Source organism: Rhinopithecus bieti, unplaced genomic scaffold (assembly GCF_001698545.2).
Source record: "Rhinopithecus bieti isolate Rb0 unplaced genomic scaffold, ASM169854v2 scaffold_36315, whole genome shotgun sequence".
In the NCBI taxonomy this organism is placed as follows: Eukaryota; Metazoa; Chordata; class Mammalia; order Primates; family Cercopithecidae; genus Rhinopithecus; species Rhinopithecus bieti.
Window position 1 is genome coordinate 552,307 of NW_016815814.1, and position 22,868 is coordinate 575,174.

At 42.0% G+C, this 22,868-nt stretch overlaps 1 protein-coding gene across 2 annotated transcripts in view; it reads right to left on the reverse strand.

Annotated features, from left to right (window-relative positions):
• The window catches only part of ANXA4 (annexin A4), an 87,454-nt gene that overhangs the window by 1,172 nt on the left and 63,414 nt on the right, over nt 1–22,868 (reverse strand). For both annotated transcript variants that reach the window (XM_017853772.1, XM_017853773.1), the window contains 9 exons: nt 20,942–21,036; nt 19,269–19,382; nt 17,802–17,892; nt 14,802–14,881; nt 12,739–12,795; nt 9,311–9,404; nt 6,515–6,610; nt 5,876–5,934; nt 4,412–4,534 (listed from right to left, as the gene is read on the reverse strand). In XM_017853772.1, coding sequence (XP_017709261.1) covers nt 4,412–4,534; nt 5,876–5,934; nt 6,515–6,610; nt 9,311–9,404; nt 12,739–12,795; nt 14,802–14,881; nt 17,802–17,892; nt 19,269–19,382; nt 20,942–21,036 — 809 coding nt within the window. The remainder of the gene's footprint in view (nt 1–4,411; nt 4,535–5,875; nt 5,935–6,514; nt 6,611–9,310; nt 9,405–12,738; nt 12,796–14,801; nt 14,882–17,801; nt 17,893–19,268; nt 19,383–20,941; nt 21,037–22,868) is intronic.

Genomic DNA, 22,868 nt, shown 5'->3' on the forward strand with positions numbered 1-22,868 from the left:
AAAGACAAAAAAGAACACAAAAATCAACCATTATTCCATCATCTAGAGACTACTATTCTTATCATTTTGATGTGTGAATGTCCTTCCAGTCTTTTTTCTATGTATTTAGATAACCAATGTGATAGAACAGTAGTAGTCTGTATTCTGCTTTTTCACTTAACAATATAGCCTATTTCCCTATTTTGTTAATTTTTTTTTTTTTTTTTTGAGATGGAGTCTCGTTCTGTTGCCCAGGCTGGAGTGCAGTGGCGTGATCTCAGCTCACTGCAAGCTCCACCTCCCGGGTTCACACCATTCTCCTACCTCAGTCTCCAGAGTAGCTGGGACTACAGGTGCCCGCCACCATGCCCAGCTTTTATTTTTGTATTTTTAGTAGAGATGGGGTTTCACCATGTTAGCCAGGATGGTCTCAATCTCCTGACCTCTTGATCCGCCCACCTCGGCCTCCCAAAGTGCTGGGATTACAGGCGTGAGCCACTGTACCAGACCCCTGTTTTGTTAAATATTATTCTACAACATTATTTAATGGTTACAGACTATCCCATTGTACGCAGGTAAAATTATTTAATCACATCCTCCCTCTCCCTATTGTTGGATATTTATGTTGTTTCAATTTTTCACTATTATAAACACTGCTTCAATAAGCATATTGTAGTTACATTTTTGTATATTTTCTTAATGATTTATTCTGGACAAATTTTCATAAAATAGGAATTACTGGACTAAATGCATTTTCTTAAACCTGTTTTTTTTTTTTTTTTTTGAGACGGAGTCTCGTTCTGTGGCCCAGGCTAGAGTGCAGTGGTGCAATCTTGGCTCACTGCAACCTCCGCCTCCCAGGTTCAAGCGATTCTGCCTCAGCTGCCTGTGTAGCTGGCACTACAGGTGCACACCACCATGCCTGGCTAATTTTTATATTTTTAATAGAGACGGGGTTTCACCATGTTGGCCAAGTTGGTCATAAAGTCCTGACCTCAAGTGATCCACCCACCTCAGCCTCCCAAAGTACTGGGATTACTGGTGTGAGCCACTGCACCCAACCTGTTTTCTTAAACATTTTGATATGGGTTACAAAACAGTCTTCCAGAAAGGTTCTATAATTTCTACATAGAAATTTTAGTGGTCATAATTAATTTTTAAATCTTTTATTTATTTATTTATATTATATTTTTAGAGACAGGGTCTTGCTATATCACCCAGGCTGGAGTACAGTGGTGTGGTCATTGCTCGCTGCAGCCTCGAACTCCTGGGCTCAAGCGATCCTCTCACCTCAGCTTCCCAAAATGCTGGGATTATAGGTGTGAGCCACTGCATCTGGCCTAGATTAATATATATTAGTCATTCGTGGGGACTAGAAAAGATGGAATCTCTGTATATAGGGTTCAAAGTTTAATAAATATCTGTTAAACTCAATCTTAATATATCCTTGTTTATACTTTGCCTTACTGATCTGCCAAAGCATAGTATGTATTAAAGTCTCTCACTAGCATAGTAATTCCATTATATGTTTTCTTCTGGAGCCTCGAGTTTATTTATACATTTCAATGCAATATGATTTGGCACTTGAAGTTTCATAACAGTTTAATCTTTGCTGTGAATTGTTGCCTTTGTCAGTATAAAGTGATCCACTCTCTCCTATTTAATACTTTTTCTCCGTAAATTCTTCTTTTTACTAATAGCATAATCTCCACTTTCTTATATGTCCGCTTTCTTTCCCTGGTGTTTTCTTTAAGCTTTTATATGTCACTGTTTTTTAGTTGTTTCTTATAAACAGCATGAAGTTGGACTTCATATTTTACCTAACCTGAGAGTTTATTTTATAACTTTTATTTTATCTTTTGTCATTTTTTTCTATTATTTACATATTTTATGCTTCTATTCTGTGTCTTTTGTTTCTTTTGACAACTATTATTGAATGAGCAATGTATTCTTTTTAATCTTTTCTAGTGGTGTGTGTGTATACACACATATATTTACATATTTATATATACAGACATATATACACTAGATTATAGTGTTTTCTTCCCAAGCCAATCAATATATTTGTACTCAATCATTTTAGTGTTGGTGTAGTATTATATTGTATGAATTTTCCATAATTAATTTAAGTTATTCCCTATTAATAGTAATAATAATATAAAATTATATACTATAATACCATATTATTGATATAAATATAAATAACATAAAGCAATGTAAATAATATAAATAATGCTGTGATTAAGTATTATAATAGTCTACTCTTTTCACATTTCATTAAACAATTTTATTTAAATTCTTTCAGAGACTTTTTATTGTGGTAAAAAAATATATATATATATAATTTGTCATTTTAACCATTTTCAATGTTACTTTTACAGTGTTATGTAACCATCATCACTGTCTATTTCTAAAACCCTTTCATCACCCCAAACAGAAACTCTGTACCCACTAACCAATAACTCCCATTCTTTCCTCTCCCTCCAAATTCCTGGTAACCTCTAATCTACTTTCTGTCCCTATGAATCTACCTATTCTACATACTTCATAAAGCAGAATCATACAATATTTGTCCTTTTGTGTCTGATTTATTGCACTTAGTATATTTTCAAGGTTCATTCATGTATCAAAAATGTCATTCCTTTTTTTCATGACAGCCTACCATTGAACATCATTGCTTTTTATGTATGTATATATATTTTGTTTATCTAGTCATCTGTTGATAGATATTTAGGTTGTTTTCACCCTGTGCCTATTGTTAATAATGTTTATGTTGATGTACAACTAGCTGTTTGAGTTCCTGTTTTCATTTAAGTATATAACTGAGAGTGGAATTGCTGGATCATGTGGTCATTCTATGTTAAAATTTTTTCTTTTTCTTTTTTGGGAAGGGTCTTTACTCAGGCTGGAGTCTTGAAGTGGTACAATCATGGCTCACTGCAGCCTCGACCTCCCCAGCCTCAGGTGATCCTCCCACCTCAGCCTCCTGAGTAGCTGGGACTACAGGCGTGCACCACCACACCCAGCTAATTTTTGTATTTTTTGTAGAGACAGGGTCTCACTATGTTGCCTAGGCTGGTCTCGAACTCCTGGGCTCAAGTGATTCACCGGTCTCGGTCTCCCAAAGTGCTGGGATTACAGGCGTGAGCCACGATGCCTGGTCTATATTAAACTTTTTGAAGAAGTTTGGTGCTTAAAGTTTCTTAACAGACTGTTTTTCACAGTGGCTGCACCACTTTACACTCCTACCAATGGTGCACGAGAGTTCTAGTCTCTCCATATCATCCATAAATCATTTGTCATTTCCTGGGGTTTTTTTATTTTTATTTTTTCTTGTTTGTAGTATATTTTCCCATAACTTCACTTACTGTCATCCTTGAATCTTAAACTAGTTATACAGTTCAGCTCTGCAAAATCAAGTTACCTTATAGCCTAGCCAGACATAGAAACAAGTTCCTGCATGCCTTGCAGACATAGTAACAAAATCCACAGCTTGGTGGGGCATGGTGGCTCATGCCTGTAATCCCAGCACTTTGGGAGACCGCGAGGGGTGGATCACTTGAGGTCAGGAGTTCGAGACCAGCCTGGCCAACATAGTGAATCACCATTTCTATAAAAAATACAAAGCTCATGCCTGTAGTCCCAGCTACTCAGGAGGCTGAGGCAGGAGGATCACTTGAACCAAGGAGGTGGAGGTTGCAGTGAGTGGAGATTGTACCACTGCACTCCAGTCTGGGTGACACAGTGAGACTCCATCTCAAAAAAAAAAAAAAAAGAGAAAATCTGCAGTTTAAATCACCTAATTGTCACACCTCTCCAAGCTTTGAGTAAGATTCAGAATATTTAATTCACAGATCAAACGCTAATTTGAAGCTTGCAGTGCAGGCAACCTTAGCTGCTAGGGAAATCTGTCTCACTTTCATGTCCATGAGACTCTTCTGGCATCCTCAAGAAACAAAATCCCAGGAAGCCCGGCTTTGAGGGAGGTGAATCATTTCTCACCACTACCATGCCCTCTTAGGACTCCTAGAAGTCTGGTGCCTGGTAAAGAACAGTAATTCAGGATAACTAAAATGCTTTTCCATGTTCCCAGCAGACCTTAGCTGGCCCTGCATAGGACTCTGGATTCAGTTGTTTATCTTCTATCATAATTAGGTAGATGAGGAAATTGTGGGCTTAACACTATTCATTAAAATGTAATCTTTGTCTGGGGTCAACATAAAATAATTACTGTATTTAGAAGGCAAATTTCCAGTTTGTATCCTGGCAAAGGTTTAAATATCTGTGTGAAAGAAGAGAGACTGGAAATATCGGGAGTATCATCTTTAAAGGAAATTGTATATACCAAGAAGAGGGGACAAGTGCTAAATGCCAAGGTCAGAGGGGTCCTTTTCTGGATCCTTTCCTCTGGACTGAGGCTGCTGTGACCTACCTTGATGAATGAGTACAGAGACTTTCCATAGAGTCTCTTGAAGTGTGCCCGGATATCCAACATGTCAATTTCTGCTCGAGAAACCATCACTCTGATGAGGGTGTCATCATCGGTGCCCAAGCCCTAAGGAAGAAAACGAAATCCAAACATATACAAAACCTAGCTGTTTTCAGTGTCTTCTTTAGTCTGCCAAAGCAAGACTAGAGATGACTGTGCTGATGATGTCCTCTGCTCCACTGCTTGGCAGTCCTGAGGAATATCCTCACTCCTCATCACGGTATTCACAGCTCTCCACAACTCACTTTTCCAGTGCTATATGTTCTGACCACAGGATGCTGTTCCCTGCTTTTCTAGAGCCATGACCTGTGCTGTCCAGACATACCCTGCCACCTGGCTCACCTGCGATTCCTTCTCATAGAGTACTATCCTTCCCTCCCCAGCCTTATCACCCCTTCCCCTCGCCATGTGAAATCCTCTGATGTAAAACTTTTATATTTGGAAGGTCCTGCTCAAATATACCAACTTCTTTATACATTCTTTGCAGACTCCCTATCTCAGAAAACAAATATTGAAAAAAAAAAAAAAAAACCCTTTCCTCTGTGTTTCTACAATGTTTGGATCCTCAACTACTGTCTTACATTCTATCTTGTTGTAATTGGTGTTTTGCACATACTTGTCTGGGCTAGACATTCTTTGAGAGCAAGTTCTACATTTTTCTTTTCTTTTCTTTTCTTTTTTTGGACACAGAGTCTTACTCTGTCACCCAGGCTGGAGTGCAGTGGTGCGATCTCAGCTCACTGCAACCTCTGCCTCCTGGGTTCCAGTGATTCTCTTGCCTCAGACTCCCAAGTAGATGGGATTATAGGCGTGAGCCACCATACCTAAGTTTTGTATTTTTGCAGAAACAGGGATTTCGCCACAATAGCCAGGCTGGTCTTGAACTCCTGACCTCAAGTAATCCACCCGCCTCAGCCTCCCAAAGTGCTGGGATTACAGGAGCCACCGCACCTGGCCAAAAACTACATTTTGACCTTCCCTGCACCTCCTGTGATTCTCAGCACAGGTGCCTGCAGAGTACGATGGAGGGTTAGGAATATGGGCTCTGGAGCTAGAATGCCAGGTAAACACCTGGCATTCTAGCTCCATTACTTCCTCACTGAGAATCTTGGGCAAACTGCATATCCTTTCTATGCCTCAGTTTCCTCATCTGTAAATTGGGGGTTAGTACCAGCCTCATAGAGCTGTTGCGGGGATATAATTAATCTATTAAAAACAGTGATCTACACATCCTAAGTACTCAGTAAATATCACCTAGTATTATTATTAGCAGGCACTCACTGAAGTATTTGATGAATGGAATTGGATCTTTCAGAGCAAAGTTTGGATAGGGGATATAAGTAGGCTTAAGAAGGTGGACACAAGATAACTCAAATTCATTTAGATGCTAAAAATAAGGCCATTTACCTTCATTGATTTATAGAGCTTTTCAGCAAAATACGCAGATTTGTTCCTCATGCACTTTACTGGCAAAGAAAAAAAAAGAAGAAATGAAAAGATTACAGATAAGACCCATGAAAAAAGGAAAGTGACAGTTGTTTCCTCTGTTTCTACAAGTTATCAATATTTGCTTTGCCAGGGAAATTTTAACCAAGCAATGTTTCATGAACATAGGCTATGCTCTATGTATTTTCACAGATAGAAAAGTACCCTCAATTTATCAAGTTCCTCGAGAAGTAATTGATAAAGTCTATCAAAGCAAAGGGTGGTATTTCGTTTCAAAATGAGGATTATTGTATCTGCCATATGAGACAGTTACTAGTTTCTAACCATTCACAGACTTGCAAGCTGCAGCTTGTTTATCTGCACGCTATTACCTTTCACATAGGACATACAAAAGCATAGAAGATATAAAATATATAAACCACATGGCACAATAGCAATCAGGTTGTATATGGTATTTCTTGTTTAAAAACCTGGAATGTACCATGAGTGATTCAAACAACTTTTTATCTCTGAAAATAATTCTGTATCCCCATATTGCAAGCTGATAATGAGAAGGAAAATCTATAGACATTTGTTTCTCTACTCCCCCTACCAGCTTACCTATAGCCAGCAGAGCGTCTTCAAAGCTACCTGATGTTTCAGATTTAATACTCTGTTCAATATCCTTCTGTGATATCCTTTTGTATTCATCAAACACTACAAACAATAACAAAATAGTATTATTGGGAAGAAAAAATAGAGGAAACTGAAATGTATGGAGCAAATGAGCATTTTTAACTAGCCTACACTATTTATTTTTCAGCATACTTGAGGAGGAAACTAATTAGTAATGTGGGTAAGCACACAAGAGGGAGGTGCAGAGTGGACAAGAAGGAAGAAATGCTGTGATGTTTGCAGGACACCAGTCAAGTCCTTTCCCTTATGTGGGACCCTTATCCATAAAATGGAGATGGCCTCTGGGGACCTTTGCTTTCCTTTCTCATTATTTCCTTAATAAGTAGAACGTGTCTTTTTGTGTTTTTGTCCTTGGCAATCACCTCCCTGTCATCTCCCTTTTGGCTCATCAAAACTAGAACAATTCAACCTCTTCAAAACTGAGTCACAGTTAATAACAGCTGGTTGCATCTTTTAAAATACTTAAACATAATTACATTTGTTGTTGTTTTTTTTTTTTTTGCTAAGTATTTTTGAATGTGGTGAATATGTTCCCCTCTCTTGCTGTCTCCTTCTGGAACCTTCTTAGAGCAGGTATCCATTTTATCTTCCCACCATCGCCTTCTTTGGGGTGCTGCCTCACTTCCATCAATGTGATTTTAACAGGGCTGTCAATCAAGGGACACCATACTCAACAACATACACCACAACCTCTGTCAAACACGTGAGCAGTTCACCCAGTCAGGACCCATTAGACTCTCTCCTGGGAACTTTTTAATTGAGCAGCTCACGGGGATGGCCAAAAGCACTGCGTCATCTTTACCCTCAGAGAAACCTGTTAAACTTCCTGGGTGTCACACTCAGAGGTTCTAATTCAGCCAGTCTCAAGTAGGGGGTCAATAATGAGCATCTTTAATAGAGAACGAACTTCAGAAACTCTGCTTTAGAAATAAAATCCATTATTCCCTTCTACTGAGACCCCCAGAACTGCCTTGATTGCTGTTCTTCCTGAAGGTGTTCAGCTCTCTGTATAAATCTGTGAGCTACCAGTATTTTCCATTTTCCCTCTTGTGCCATTCTATATTATTTCTTTTTTTTTTTCTTTTTTTTTTTTTTTTGAGACGGAGTCTCGCTCTGTAGCGCAGGCTGGAGTGCAGTGGCCGGATCTCAGCTCACTGCAAGCTCCGCCTTCCGGGTTTACGCCATTCTCCTGCCTCAGCCTCCTAAGTAGCTGGGACTACAGGCGCCCGCCACCGCGCCCGGCTAATTTTTGTATTTTAGTAGAGACGGGATTTCACCGTGGTCTCGATCTCCTGACCTTGTGATCCGCCCGCCTCGGCCTCCCAAAATGCTGGGATTACAGGCGTGAGCCACCGCGCCCGGCCCATTCTATATTATTTCATATTTTTTTTACTTAAATTGAAGTCAGTGTGTGTGGCTTAGAATCCAAGAACTTAATTGACACATTTCTAAGCCTCAGTTTTCTCCACTGTAAAATGGAGAAAATAATTACTGCTCCACTGGGTGTTGCAAGAAACAATGCTTATAAAATGCTTAACAATGCACCTAGAAAATAGAAAATTATTAACAAAACCATAGTTATTATGAAACCTCACCATTATTGTTGGTTGGTAAGACAATTATGAAGTTTTCCTAATCCAAACAGTGCTTAAAATATTTTCTCCCGGTGGCTTACAGATATTTCATAATTGCCTAACTATTGACTTGCACCCAGAAGTGAAAATGCTTGCAAATGCATTTATGCACTAAATCGGCTTCTGAGGACCTGCAGTTCTTGGAAAATACCACCAGGGGGAGATTCCTATTATTTGTAACCAGGCAAGGGAAGGAAATGAAGAAGCTGAGTCAGAAGTTTGTGTTTCTGATAGTAGCCTGGGATATTGATTAACAGGAGTAATCACCTGTTTCTTGTCACTGTGAAAAATCTGAAATAATTACAACTTCAGAATGTGTTGTACTTCTCAATTGCTTTATGTTTTCAATTTAACAAACTCATTCTCAAATTTCCCACAGGCTTTGCAAATCAGTGTGTGTGACTAAAAAGGTATGGTGGGTGGGTTTATAAAATTATAATGTACTTAAAGATCTAAAGAACTCGTATAAAAGATGAAATATCTTATTAAACCCTTACTGCTGTTTAAAAGAATATAAACCTGACAGCAAATATTCTAAAATTGTCTAGTATCTTTCCCCCAAATAAGTTAAAATCACATTACAAAGTTTATATTTATCAGAAACAAATCAGAAACATTTCAAATTTGAAATTATCCACTATTCATCTCATACAACGTAACCCCTAAAGAAATCACTTGTATTAGCTTTACAGCTTGGATGGTACACGGGAATAAATATCAACCAACATTGCTATTTTATTGCTACCTGATCTACTACAGATTACTTTCATATGTAACTAAATTAGAATGCAAATACTGGGGCTACTTTAGAAAAACGACTGACTATGAAGGTCAGTTTCCTAGAAACAAGAATGCCAAACTTCTATGACTACATGCATTTTTGCTAATTATTCATAATTAATCTTTCAGAAATTAGCTTTCATACACGTCATTGGACTAATACATTTCCAGGGTGAGAATCTAAGACACTTGGGTACAATCAGTTCTTTGTACCCACTGAAGGAGAAAAGTTATCAATTACTTATGGGCAATACAGTTTTTGCTATCTTTCACACCCTTTCTTTGGGAAATGAAGTAAGTGCCTTACCATGCAACAGGTGATTTCGGTTCCGGGAACAGAGAACAGTTAGAAATTTTACCTCGTCTGTCCCCCATTTCTTCTCTCCAGCCTCATACAGGTCCTGAAGCCAAACAAAGCACAAGTCTAAAACTCCAAAAAGGATGTGCCAGGACACAGGCAAATATTTCCAGAAGCTCAAAGAGCTGAGGTAGATTAGTTTTATTTTGTTGGTGATGGGGGTGGAAATGGTGGTGGTGAGTGGAAATGACTCAGGACCCTTCCTCAGGCTGCTGGGACTCCGTCATACCTTCCTGAGAGGCAAGGCAAACACTGGCAGTTCCCTAGCTGGAGACTACATGGTTCTAGCTTAAGAGCTAAAAGAAATGTCCTAGATTTGGGCTGTCCCCTACAGTTGCCACTAACCATATGTGGCTGTTTAAATTTTCATTAAAATTAAATACAATTTAAAATTCAGCTCATCAGTCACACTAGCCTACAGGTGGCCAGTAGTCACCCATACAGGACAGTGCAGATGTGGAATGTTCTCATCACTGTGGGGAGTTCTATTGGATAGCCCTGCTCTAGAATGATCTGTGATTTTCCTGAGGCTACAGGTCTCACAGTAGAACCAGGGACCCATTGCCAATTGCTTACATTCCAACCAGGTAGGAATACAACAAACTGATTCTGCTCAATTTAACTACATTATCGCTAAATTCAGAATTACTGTTCATTTATAATAAGCAGCTGGCCTGTTACATTTCTCAAAAAGATCTTAACTCACACATATTGTCGCTCGTTGGGCTTACCTCCATATACTCCCCTATTTTTTCACTTCTTTCTCTGATTCCCTCACTGCTTTAGAGTCAATTCACATAATCACAAAAATTTAAAGCTGAAAGCGTTCATCTAATTCACCTAATTCAAAAACGTTCATCTTATTCAGCACTTCTGAAACTTGAATCTCAACAGGCTTGTGACAATTTATTTTATGTCAACTTGACCAGGCCATGGGTTACCCAGATTTTTGGTCAAACATTATTCTGGGTGTTTCTGTGAGGGTTTTTGGATGATCCAATATGGAAGAGGGGCCCTCATACAATCAGCTGAAAGCTTTTGTTTTCAGGAACAAAAGGGCTGACCTTCCCAAGAGTAAGAGGGAGTCCTCCTGCCTGACTGCCTTGAGCTAGGGCATCAGTTTTTTTCCTGCCTTTGAATGTGAACTGAAACATCAGTTCTTCATGGGTTTCCAGCCTGCTGGCCTTCAGATGGGAACTGCTCCTGGTTGTCAGTCCTTTGGACTCAGACTGGAACAAAATCATGGCTGTCCTGCATCCCCAGCTTGCTGACTCCCTCGGAAGATCCTGATACTTGCCCACCTCCATCCTCTCTTTCACCCTCCCCCACCACACACATACCCCCTCTGTGTGTGTGTGTGTGTGTCTGTGTCTGTCTCTCTGTCTCTCTTTCTCTCTCTATTGGTTCTGTTCCTCTGCAGAATTCTGACTAATAACATTGCTTTAATTAATAAAGCATAGTAGTTGGCTGGGCATGGTGGCTCATGCCTGTAATCATAGCACGTTGGGAGGCCAAGGCAGGTAGATTGCTTGAGCCCAGGAGTTTGAGACCAGCCTGGGCAATATGGCAAAACCCCACCTCTACCAAAAAAAAATTTAAAAATTAGCCAGGCATGCTGGCATGCGCCTGTAGTCCAGCTACTCAGGAGGCTGAGATGGGAGGATCACTTGAACCTGGGAGGTGAAGGTTGCAGCGGGCCAAGATTATGCCACTGCACACCAGCCTGGGAGACAGAGCAAGAACCTATCTCAAAAAAAAAAAAAAAAAAAAGAATAAGATACAGGTTAGTGGAAGTGACACTGATTTCTGAGACTAGATCATAAACAATCATGCAACCGCCATTGGTTCCACTGGAATGCTTGCTTTCTGGGTGCTCCCTTTTGAAACCCAGCTGCTATGCTCCAAGAAGCCCAAGCCACACACAGACCTCTATCCCCTCTAATGAAAGCAACAAGTTCTCTTTTGCATAAAACTAAGTTGTTCATACCTCACACACTGAATGGGACCAATCCCTCATTATGGTTATGTACTGATTAAGAATACTGGGTCTATGGCCAGGCGCGGTGGCTCATGCCTATAATCGCTGCACTTTGGGAGGCCATGGCAGGTGGATCATTTGAGGTCGGAGTTCAAGACGAGCCTGGCCAACATGTTGAAACCGTATCTCTACTAAAAATACAAAAACTAGCTGGGTGGTGGTGGTGCATCGTGTGATCCCAGCTATTCGGGAGGCTGAGGTGGGAGAATTGCTTGAACCTGGGAGGGGGAGGTTATGGTGAGCTGAGATCACGCCACCATACTCCAGTCTGGGTGACAGTGAGACCCTGTCTCAAAAAAAAAAAAAAAAAAAAAGAGAGAGAATACTGGGTCTAGATGCCAATTGGTTCAAATCCTAGCTCTGTCCTTTATTATCTGTCTGAGCTTGAGCAAGGTACTTGACCTCTCTAAGCCTCAGTTTCCCTGCTTGTAAAATGGGGATAGCAATACTTACCTTATGAAGTTATTGCAAAGATTCAATGACATACTTAATATAGAATTTAGAACAGTGGGCAGGGTGCGATGGCTCATGCCTGTAATCCCAGCACTTTGGGATGCCGAGACAGGTGGATCACCTGAGGTCAGGAGTTCAAGACCAGCCTGGCCAACATGGTGAAAACCTGTCTCTACTAAAAATACAAAAAATTTGCCGGGTATGGTGGCAGGCACCTGTTATCTCAGCTATTTGGGAGGCTGAGGCAGGAGAATTGCTTGAACCCAGGAGGTGGACGTTGCAGTGAGCCAAGATCATGCCATTGCACTCCAGCCTGGGCAACAAGAGTGACATTCCATCTCAAAAAAAAATTTAGAACAGTGTTTGGTATCTGATAATGACCCACTTTTTATTAGCTATTAGTGTTATCTGGCCACAGCTGATTAGACCATGGGTTGGTTCCAGGACAACCATCACCAGGCTGGGAAACAGACAGGCAAATGCCTCTTGGGGTTTCCTATTAATTTTACCCAGCAGGGTATACACTGTGCCAGGCTATTTTATATAGGTTCTATCAAATGTCCTCTTTGATGAAGAAAAATGCACAGTGAACAGTCCCTTTCACCTCCAAGGCATTCAGAAGACACTCAGTGGTTCTCCGGGATTGTCACACAATGGTCCTAAGGTTGAGAAACCTGGAACCCAGAAGTGCTTATATAATGATGTCCAGCCCCAGGTACCTCCGCGAGAAACCTGTTATTAAAGGCCATCTGTGGGAATGTTTTTAAAGAACATATCCAAGCCTGGCTAATATACACTGTAACATAAGATGTTGTCCACCCACTAAGGCCTGTCTTATTGGCAAAAGAGAAGAAAACTGGAAGAAAGAAGCTGCAGTTCTACCAACCTGGGCATCCTGTCTCACGAGAGCATCGTCCAGATAATTTCCTTCATCCCTCCCACCCTGAGGATGAGAAAAACAAACAAAAAGTAATTTGAGAATATACATGAAGATCTGGGGACACCATTAAGATAGCAGGTCTAGAGTAATGAAACAAAATACCATGAGGAGTGGGGCTTCAGACCCAGGGACGAAGGACAGACATCCTCTAAACGTGCTCGCATTATTACCATGGCTCTGATGTGTGCCTAGAGGGCTGAGGCTCAGTGTGGCCTCTAATGTTGCATGGGTGCCTTTGCCAATAGAAGGAGAAGGAGAAGAAATGCTTCCCAGGGACAGCTCCCTCCACTATCTCCTGGCCTCACCCACCACCCCACTCTCCTGTGTCTTCCCAGCTGACTCATGCCTTCCTAACTGGCAAATCTACATTGATCAACCTCTGCCAAAGGGGGTCAGGGTGTGCTTGTAGTTCCAGCTACTCAAGAGGCTAAGGTGGGAGGATGGCTTGAGGCCAGGAGTTCAAGGCATTGAGCTAAGATGGCACCTGTGAATAGCTGGCCTGGGAAACACAGCAAGACCTTGTATCTTAAAAAAAAAAAAAAAAAAAAAGCTGGGGAGGCTGGGAACAGAGGAGAGTCAAGAGAATATGGGACCTATGGTGGGACTTGAGGATCCCATAAAAATGTCCCCCTACCCCTCACCAACACCAGCTCACAAGAAGGCAGGGTGGAAGCCTCTGAAGAATGCTAACAAGTGACAAAATGGGCTACTTTCCTCTAGTTTTTAGGCTATTTTTATTGTTACATTGTCTCGATGTTCTATGGTCTAGGCATGCCTCATCAGAGTGGTAAATATGGGAGGAAAAGAAAAAGTGGGAAAGAAATATGAGACACAGGCAGGTGTTACTAAGTAAATATTGGAGACAAGAACAACGTGAAAATTGGAGACGATTTCCAGGGTTCTGCTTCTTTAAGTGTAGGAGGAATAGCAGCAACATTAACAGAAACAGACAAGTCAGGAAGAAGAGCTGGTTTGAAGGGAAAATGAGTTCCAGTTTAGTTCATGAGGACTGGTTTAAGGGGACAGTAGAATATCCATAAGGAAACATCTAAAAAGCAATGTGAAATGAGAGTCTCACGCTCAGGAAGGAGGCCGGGGATAAAGATGCAGTTGGGAAGTGAGGTGAAATGTCTCGAGTCTCCAACTTCCCTTTTCAGGCACCCCCTGCCCCACCTAGCTCAGTCCTGCTTAATTTTCCAGCTGGAATTTTCCAGGTAGCTTCCTACCTGGTCGTCCAGCCTCCAGTTCTCACCACTGTTCATCCTACACGTCACTATTACATTACTCTTCTGAAAGTGCAGCTCCAGTCACATCACTCCCATCATCGTTGTCATCATCATGTCATCTACTGCTCCCAAATCAGTTAGTGTAAACTCCTCCCAACATAGAATTCCAGTTTATCCTCCCACCCTGTTTCCAGAATCACCAGCCCAACTGTTCAGTCAGTTGTTCCCTGAACCCCATGTTCCCTGCCTTGTTCTTGCTGTTCTTCCTGTCTGGAATATACCCACCCACGTCTCTGCCTCTTGAAATTCTAGTAATCCTCCAAGTCCTCTCTGAACCAGCATCTCTGTCATGAAGGCTTTTCTTTGTTTCTACAACCAAAATTTCTCCTTGAGTCTTCTTTTTCCTATGCGCCTCTCCTTTGGCATGTAATCTTCTCATGCCTTCTAGCAACTTGTGTACCTGATGTATTCCCTTATGACAATATATACTCTTAAGGCCCAGGAACTGCCTCTGAATCATCTTCATAACTCTCAATGCACTGAGTGACAGGGGGATCTGGCAGGTATTAGGTACTTGTAAATATCAAATTAAAGTAGAACAAATGGGCATGAAGGATTAGCCAGAGTCTCTGAAGAAGAAATAAGATAAAGGAACAGAGGGGTCCAAGAACAGCACCTGGGGAATATCCACATGTCAGGGACTGCAAGGATGAGAAAGGCTGGCAAAGGGGATAGAGTGGACGTTTCAACAAAACCCACCCCCCATCAGAAGCAGTCACTCACAGCTGACAGAGACACCAGCACTCGCTGGAACATGAACGATGTGTCAGAGCGAATGTCATCTTCAAGGCTCCGTCCATATTCTAGCAAGAGAGTGAAATTAGCTACATCAGAATAAAGAGTGTTGCCCAATGCCCTGTCACACTCCAGAGCACTCTGTCCCCTCAAGACCAGCCTGCTTATGGAAGCAGCTTATCATGAGGTTTTTTTTCACCCCACACACAGTTTTTCAAAAACTAAACTCTGGTAAAATGGTCAAGATAAGCTTATCCTGTCACAAGATATTCCTATTTTTGTTTTGTTTCTTTCTAGATGGAATCTCATTCTGTTGCCCAGGTTAAGAGTCTGGAGTGCAGTGGCACCATCTCAGCTCACTGCAACCTCTGCTCCTGGATTCAAGCAATTCTCCTGCCTCAGCCACCCGAGTAGCTGGGATTACAGGTGCGCCCCACCATGCCCGGCTAGTTTTTGTATTTTTAGTAGAGACGGGGTTCTGTCATTTTGGCCAGGCTGGTCTTGAAATCCTGACCTCAGGTGATCCACCTGCCTTGGCCTCCCAAAGTTCTGGGATTTCAGGCGTGAGCCACCGTACCCAGCCGAGATATTCCCGGTTCTTAAAATGTGGGGTTGAAAAAGCTGGAGCTAAAATCCTCCCTCTGTGCTTCCTGCCACCCAGGGGTATGATCTGAATGTGGTTCTCAGTGATGCAGAGAGAACCACAGCTGTGGAGCAGCCCCTGCTGCTTCATGGATGGAAGGCAACCACACAGGAGCTTCTGAACCCAGCTTTGGAGCGGGGCTGGGGTCGGAGCACTGTCAAGGGCAAATCCTAGCATATGCCTTTCTGCCATGTCTCTCACTTGGGAGGTTCTGACAGGTTATCCACGAGAAGTTCCATGGCCAAGCACAGTGGCTCATGCCTGTAATCCTAACACTTTGGGAGCTGAGGAGGGCAGATTGCTTGAGTCCAGGAGTTCGAGACCAGCCTGGGCAACATGGTGAACCCCCATCTCTACAAAAAGTACAAAAATTGGCTGGGTATGTTGGCGCATGCTTGTAGTCCCAGCTACAGGGGAGGCTGAGGTGGGAGGATCACCTCAACCTGGGGAGGTCAAGGCTGCAGTGAGCCATGATCATGCCACTGCACTCCAGCCTGGGCCAGAGAGTGAGACCCTGTGTCACAAAAAAGGGAGGGGGAGCTTCGGCAAGAAATTAAAAATCACTTCTTCATTATTAATTTTAAAAGCAAAACAAAAGAGAAGCTCCAGCCCTTCATAGCCCTCAGGGAAGAAAACCCTCATTGGGCAGATGTGGGGACGGGGCTGCTAAATCCAGACTCCTAAGGTTTAGAATCTCCTGCTCTGAACACTTCCCACAAAGCTCTTATTGTGGTTGTTTTTCTTTCTTTCTTTTCTTTTTTTTTTTTTTGAGAGGGAGTCTCACTCCTTTGCCCCGGCGGGAGTGCAGTGGCACGACCCACGCCCACTGCAAGCTCCGCCTCCCGGGTTTACGCCATTCTCCTGCCTCAGCCTCCCGAGTAGCTGGGACTACAGGCGCCCACCACCTCGCCCGGCTAGTTTTTTTTTTTTTTTTGGTTTTTTTTTTTAAAGACGGGGTTTCACCGGGTTAGCCAGGATGGTCTCGCTCTCCTGACCTCGTGATCCGCCCGTCTCGGCCTCCCAAAGTGCTGGGATTACAGGCTTGAGCCACCGCGCCCGGCCTTGTTTTTCTTTCTATAAAGGTAACACATGCTGACCACAGAAGACTTAGGAAAAAACAAATAAGTAAAATGAAGGGACAAGGCGAGGAACTCCACTGCAATCCAATCACCCAGAAATAATCATCATTGATAACATTTCTGTAAATATCCTTCCTCATTTTCCCCCATATGCACACATTATCTTCATTTATTTAAAAAATAATGTGTTATTAACTGTGTTAATGTTTTTAAAATGGGATCATAGCATACTATTTTATGGCTTGTCTTTTTCACTTATACATACTACACCATTTAATAAATACTTTAATAATATTGTTGGCCAGGTGCAGTGGCTCACACCTGTAATCCCAGCACTTTGGGAGGTTGAGGTGGGCAGATTGCTTGGGCGCAGGAGTTTGAGACCAGCCTGGGCAGCATGGCGAAACCCCATCTTTACAAAAAATACAAAAATTAGCTGGGTGTGGTGGCGCACGCCTGTGGTCCCAGCTACTCAGCAGGCTGCAGTGGGTGGATTGCTGAAGCCCAGGAGGTCAAGGCTGCAGTGAGCTATGATGGAGCCACTGCACTCCAGCCTGGGCAACAGAGTGAGACCCAGACCCTGTCTCAAAAAAAAAGGTTAAATAAAAGAAAGAAAAATACTCTTTAAGTTTTAATGACTACATAACAGTTCATTGTGTAAGTGTATCATATTTTGTTTAGACACTCGGCTACTGTTGGACATTTTTAGCTAATGTAGACAACACTGAATAAACACTGTGAGATCTAAACCTTCATTCATTTTTAGTTATATTCTCAGGGCAAAAAGTCAGGCATTTTTTAAAGGCACTTCGTATGTATCACCCTCTGGAGGTCTCTAAGGGGGAGTGAATGGCTGTCATTCTGATTTGGCTGGAGGACATACAGTCCAGTCTGAGGGGAAGACTATGGGCCAGACAGCCCCTCCAGACCATTCCTTGGAATGCTAAGATCTGCTGGTGCCACCACTTTTGAACAAGTAACTTAGATTCTTTGTCTGATAATAAGGAGCAACTTTCCAACTTTTAGGGTAATAAAATACTGCACTGGGTAGGCAAAATAGTGTGTCATCTTCACCTGAGAAATCTTAAGAAGCCAACAGACCACCATTTGCCTAAACAGGGATCTCTCTCGAAGCAGAGCTTGGCACTGAGGATCCCTCATGCTCAGCATTCTATGAAAAGTCTAATCAGCAGACAACCACCCGCTGCTACGCTCATCCTCTCATCCAGCGAAACCTCAGCCAGGGCCACTGCGGATGTCACGTACGCTGCTGGTAGGTTTGGCTTATGCGCCGGATCTCCTCAGGGGTCCGGGAGGCCAGGATCTCAATTAGGCAGCCCTCATCAGTGCCAGCTCCCTAAACAAGAAACCAGAGGACAGGGCTATATGAGCCAGTTTACAAAGCTGAGGCCCAGACACAGAAGGAATACAGCCATGAATCTGCAGAGAATAAAGACAATCCACTGTGTTCTAGCAATAGCATTTGTTCACTTTTATTGTCCCGCCTGAAACCCAAAGTGTTTGCCATAATAATTATGAGTAATAACAAACATTTCTAGGCTCTTTACTATGTGTTGGTTACTCGAGGATAGGTACAGTTTCTGCCCTCTGGGAACTTAATTTTTCCTTGACCTCTTCTACTCTCTTCCTCTGAAGGGCAGAATTTTCTGGCAAAGACTTTGTCACCTCTTTGCTTTCCCAGAGCCTGGCCCAGAACCTTCCACAAGTCTGAGTATTTATTGACCTGGTTGAGGAGGATAACTGTACTCCTCGACTAATGATGAGGAGTACAATACGCTGAAAATTTTTAAGTAGAACCATCCTAAGTTGGGGACCATTTGTATTTGCATTACATACTTGGTCATTAAAATTCGGCAGACCCAGGCTAGGGCACAGTGGGTAGGTCATCTAGGGAAGCCAAGAACTCTTTTGCCAGTTCTAAGCCTATAGTAGACCTGGAGGCCCCATGGTATCAGTCATAAAGTTACATATCTCAAAAGTAGTTAACATGACCACAAAGTCTCTAGAGCTGTACTAAAAGCGACAATTATAATCACTCCCCATTGAGCCACAGGAAGGAGCAAGTGATGCCCTTTTTGGAAAAGAATTTTTAAATTATCATTGGTATAATGTAATGTTGTTTTCAAGTTGTCATAAATGAAGGAAAATCTATACTTTACACCTGCCACTCTCAGAAGGCCTTGGTCATAGTTTCTTTTTTAAAAAAATTTAACTTTTACTTTAAGTTCAGGGATACATGTGCAGTTTTGTTATATAGATAAACTTGTGTCATGGGGGTTGTTGTACAGATTATTTCATTACCCAGGTATTAAGCCTAGTACCCATTAGTTATTTTTCCCGATCCTCTCCCTCCTCCCACCCTCCATCGTCCAACAGGCCCCAGTGTGTGTTGTTCCCCTCTATGTGTCCATGTGTTTTCCTCATTTAGCTCCCACTTGTAAGTGAAAACATACAGTATTTGATTTTCTGTTCCTGCCTTAGTTTGCTAAGGATAATGACCCCCAGTTCCATCCATGTTCCTCCAAAGGACATGATCTTGTTCCTTTCTACAGCTATTCCACGGTGTACATGTACCACATTTTCTTTATCCAGTCTACTATTGATGGGCATTTAGGTTGCTTCCATGTCTTTGTTATTGGGTGACAGTCTCTTAAGAAAGCACATCAGCGTTTGCATCAACAGCACCAAGAGCACAAGAGGAAGAGCACAGACCTTCATGGCCCTTTGCAGCTCTTGCACGTCATACAGCACCGTGGGCGTCATCATCCCCACAATCACCTGCTCGAAATTGCCACTCAGTTCTGACTTCAGGTCGTCTATCAAGTCCTGCAACGCAAGAAAGTAGCTCCACTTAACTGCGACAGCAAATGAGACCAGCCACTCTCCAGTGTGGTCCAGGGATGTCTGGGGTCTCCAAGACCCTTTCAAGGAGCCTACAAGTCAAACCTATCCTCGGAATAATACTCAGATGTTATTTGCCTTTTCACTGTCATTCTTCCACAAGCATACAGTGGGCTATTTGACATTGTCTGTGCATCAACAACTGTTCAAATACTCCCCCCATTTTCAAGTACATATCTGTACAAGACCAGATTTTCTTCATATACCTCAACCCAAACAACATATCATAACAAATTGAAGTAGAAATAGATATGAGAAGCCATCTGTCTTCCATTAAGCCAGACATTAAAGAGATCTGCAAAATGTAAAATGATGCCAGTCTTCTCACTAAATTTTTTTGTTTTGGGATATATAGCTATTTTTTCATTAAAATGTTATTTATAGTAACATACACTTATTGTTTTTACTAAGTTAACAAATATATATTTTTAAATGCCCTCAGTTTTAGTTTCTAATAAGGCAAATATCAAAAGATAGAACCCACAAAACCAAAAGTCCTAAAAAATTTAAGAGGTAAAGGAGCCTTAAGGTTAATATGCTTGTAGACACCGATGTAAATGTACTTGCCTACTTAACAATATGTCTTGAATGTATTTCCAAGTCAGTATTCACCGATAACCTTTTTAGCAGCTGTGGAGATTTCTATGGATAGGTGCAATATAATTTCTTCTTCTTTTTTTTTTTTTTGAGACAGAGTCTCGCTCTGACGCCCAGGCTGGAGTGCAGTGGCACAATCTCGACCTCACTTGCCTTGGCCTCCCAAAGTGCTAGGATTGCAGGTGTGAGCACCACACCTGGCCTAATTTCTTTAACTAGTCGTCTGGTTCTATTCTTCTATTGTTATATATATAAGGCATTTAGTTGTATCTTTGTGATCATTCATGATTATTTCATAAGGCTCAATTCCTAAGATATAATTTACAAATATAAGTATTTGGAAAATGGACCAAATTCTAAAGATGTTTATTCACATTTCCTCCTGGAACGGGTCAGAGAGTTTAAGAACCTGTTTAAGATCAATTGACTAAGAAGGATCGTAATCGTTCTTCTTTTTTTTTTTTTCTTCAGATGGAGTCTTGCTCTGTTGCCCAGGCTGGAGTGCAGTGACATGATCTTGGCTCACTGCAACCTCCACCTCCTGGGTTCAAGCAATTCTCCTGCCTCAGCCTACAAAGTAGCTAGGATTACAGGTGCCTGGCACCATGACCAGCTAATTTTTGTATTTTTAAGTAGAGATGGGGTTTCACCATATTGTCCAGGTTGGTCTCAAACTCCTGGACTCAAGTGATCAGCCTGCCTTGGCCTCCCAAAGTGCTGGGATTACAGGTGTGAACCACCACACCTGGCCTCGAGAACATCTTTAAACAAGACAAAGGATCGATCTTTTAAAACACAGGGTCACTTCAGGATCCTAGATCAGGAAGAGGCCCTGCTTCCTGTTGCTGCCAAGTCAGCCAGACAGAGCAGGAAAGACTGTGGCCTACCCTGCCGATGGTGCTCTTGTAGGCCGTCCTGATCTCCTGGCGCTGGGCGGTGTTGCGGTAGGCAAGGACGCTAATAATGGCATCTTCATCGGTGCCTGGGGACAGAACAGAGACAGCGGGTAAGTGTTATTGGAGAGAGGAATGAGAAAGCGGGTTCCTCTGCGGACACTGGAGTTACCCAAACACACGCAGAGGGCTTTCTAAGAAAAGAGGCCCTTATTCAGAGGGTTTTCTACTTTTTGGGAAACAGATGCTAGGTTTGGGACTTAGCCTGTCCTTTAATTGGCTGTTTACTACTGAACAAAATGGTTAACTTTCTAAACATTAGTCAGTTTCCTTATCTGCAAATGTGAATGATGACAGTGATTTCCTTCAATAGGCTGCTGCAAGTGTTAAACAATATAATTAAATGCCCAGCACTTACTAAACATTTAAAAAATGTTGGCTGGAGTAATTATTCTTCCTCTCCTCTAGAATTGTGTTTTTTTTTTTTTTTTTGAGAGGATGTCTTGCTCTGTCGCCCAGGCTGGAGTGCAATGGCGCGATCTCAGCTCACTGCAACCTCCGCCTCCTGGCTTCAAGTGATTCTCCTGCCTCAGCCTCCTGAGTAGCTGGGATTACAGAGCTGTGCCACCACCCCAGCTAATTTTGTATTTTAGTAGAGACAGGGTTTCACTATGTTGACCAGGCTGGTCTTGAACTCCTGACCTCAAATGATCTGCCCGCCTCGGCCTCCCAAAGTGCTGGGGTTACAGGTGTGAGACACCGTGCCCAGTCATCTCCTCTAGAATTCTTTTCATGTCTTTTGAATCTCCTATCTCTCTCTTCCATATTCTTGCATTTTCTTTATCTCTTTATCATCTCCTCTGAGTTTTCAAACAATTCAAACTTGTCTTTTAATTCACCAATTTGACATTTTGCAGAGTTTAAATTGGCTGTAACTACGTTCACTGTGTTTTAAAATCTGGAACTATGTTTTTCACTTCTAAGCTATCTTTCCTGAACACAAATGGTTCCCTTTTAGAACTGCTGACAAATTACCATGATACAACATCTTACCAAAACTTTAAGCAAAATTACAAATTAAAATGTTCTAAGTTTTGCTTGCCTGTTTCTTGCAGCAGCTTTTACAAAGAGACTTTATTCTGATTTTTCAAATTGGTCCCTTATCTTTATAACAGCTGGGATGTTCATAAATGTTTGGTGAATCTTCTGTTTCCTCGTTGTTTATGCTGTATGGGGGGTTGGGATAGGTTTCAGAAGTGATTCTACTGAAAATATTTCAGGGAGAAGTGAAAAAATACAGCCTCACCTTAGTTATCCTTGGCAAGATTAGAGATAAGATGTGAGTTGTGGAGAGGAAGCTATAGAACTTTAAGTTTACATACCTTGGGGATCACTTTTTTTTTTTTTTTTTTTTTTTTTTGAGATGGAGTTTCGCTCTGTCACCCAGGCTGGAGTGCAGTGGCACAATCTTGGCTCACTCCCTCCGCCTCCCAGGTTCAAGCAATTCTCCTGCCTCAGCCGCCCTAGTAGCTGGGATTACAGGCGCCTGCCACCACGCCTGGCTAATTTTTTTTTTTTTTTGTATTTTTTAGTAGAGATGGGGTTTCACCATGTTGGCCAGGCTGGTCTCGAATTCCTGACCTCAGGTGATCCACCTGCCTCAACCTCCCAAAGTGCTGAGATTACAGGCATGAGCCACTATGTCCAGCCGTGTTCCTATTTTTAAAAAGGAGAGGACAATCCATACAACAATCAGTTTCTCCCTTGGCACTCTCAGCTAGGAGGGGGTGTGGAGGGGGCAGAGAGGGTTCATTACCTTTTGTTCTCTCCCTGTTTCTTTGAAAGGGATCACTCTTCTCCCCAGTCAAGCCAAGCTGAAATTCTCAAAATAGACTTGATTTTTTTTTTTTTTTTTTTTTTT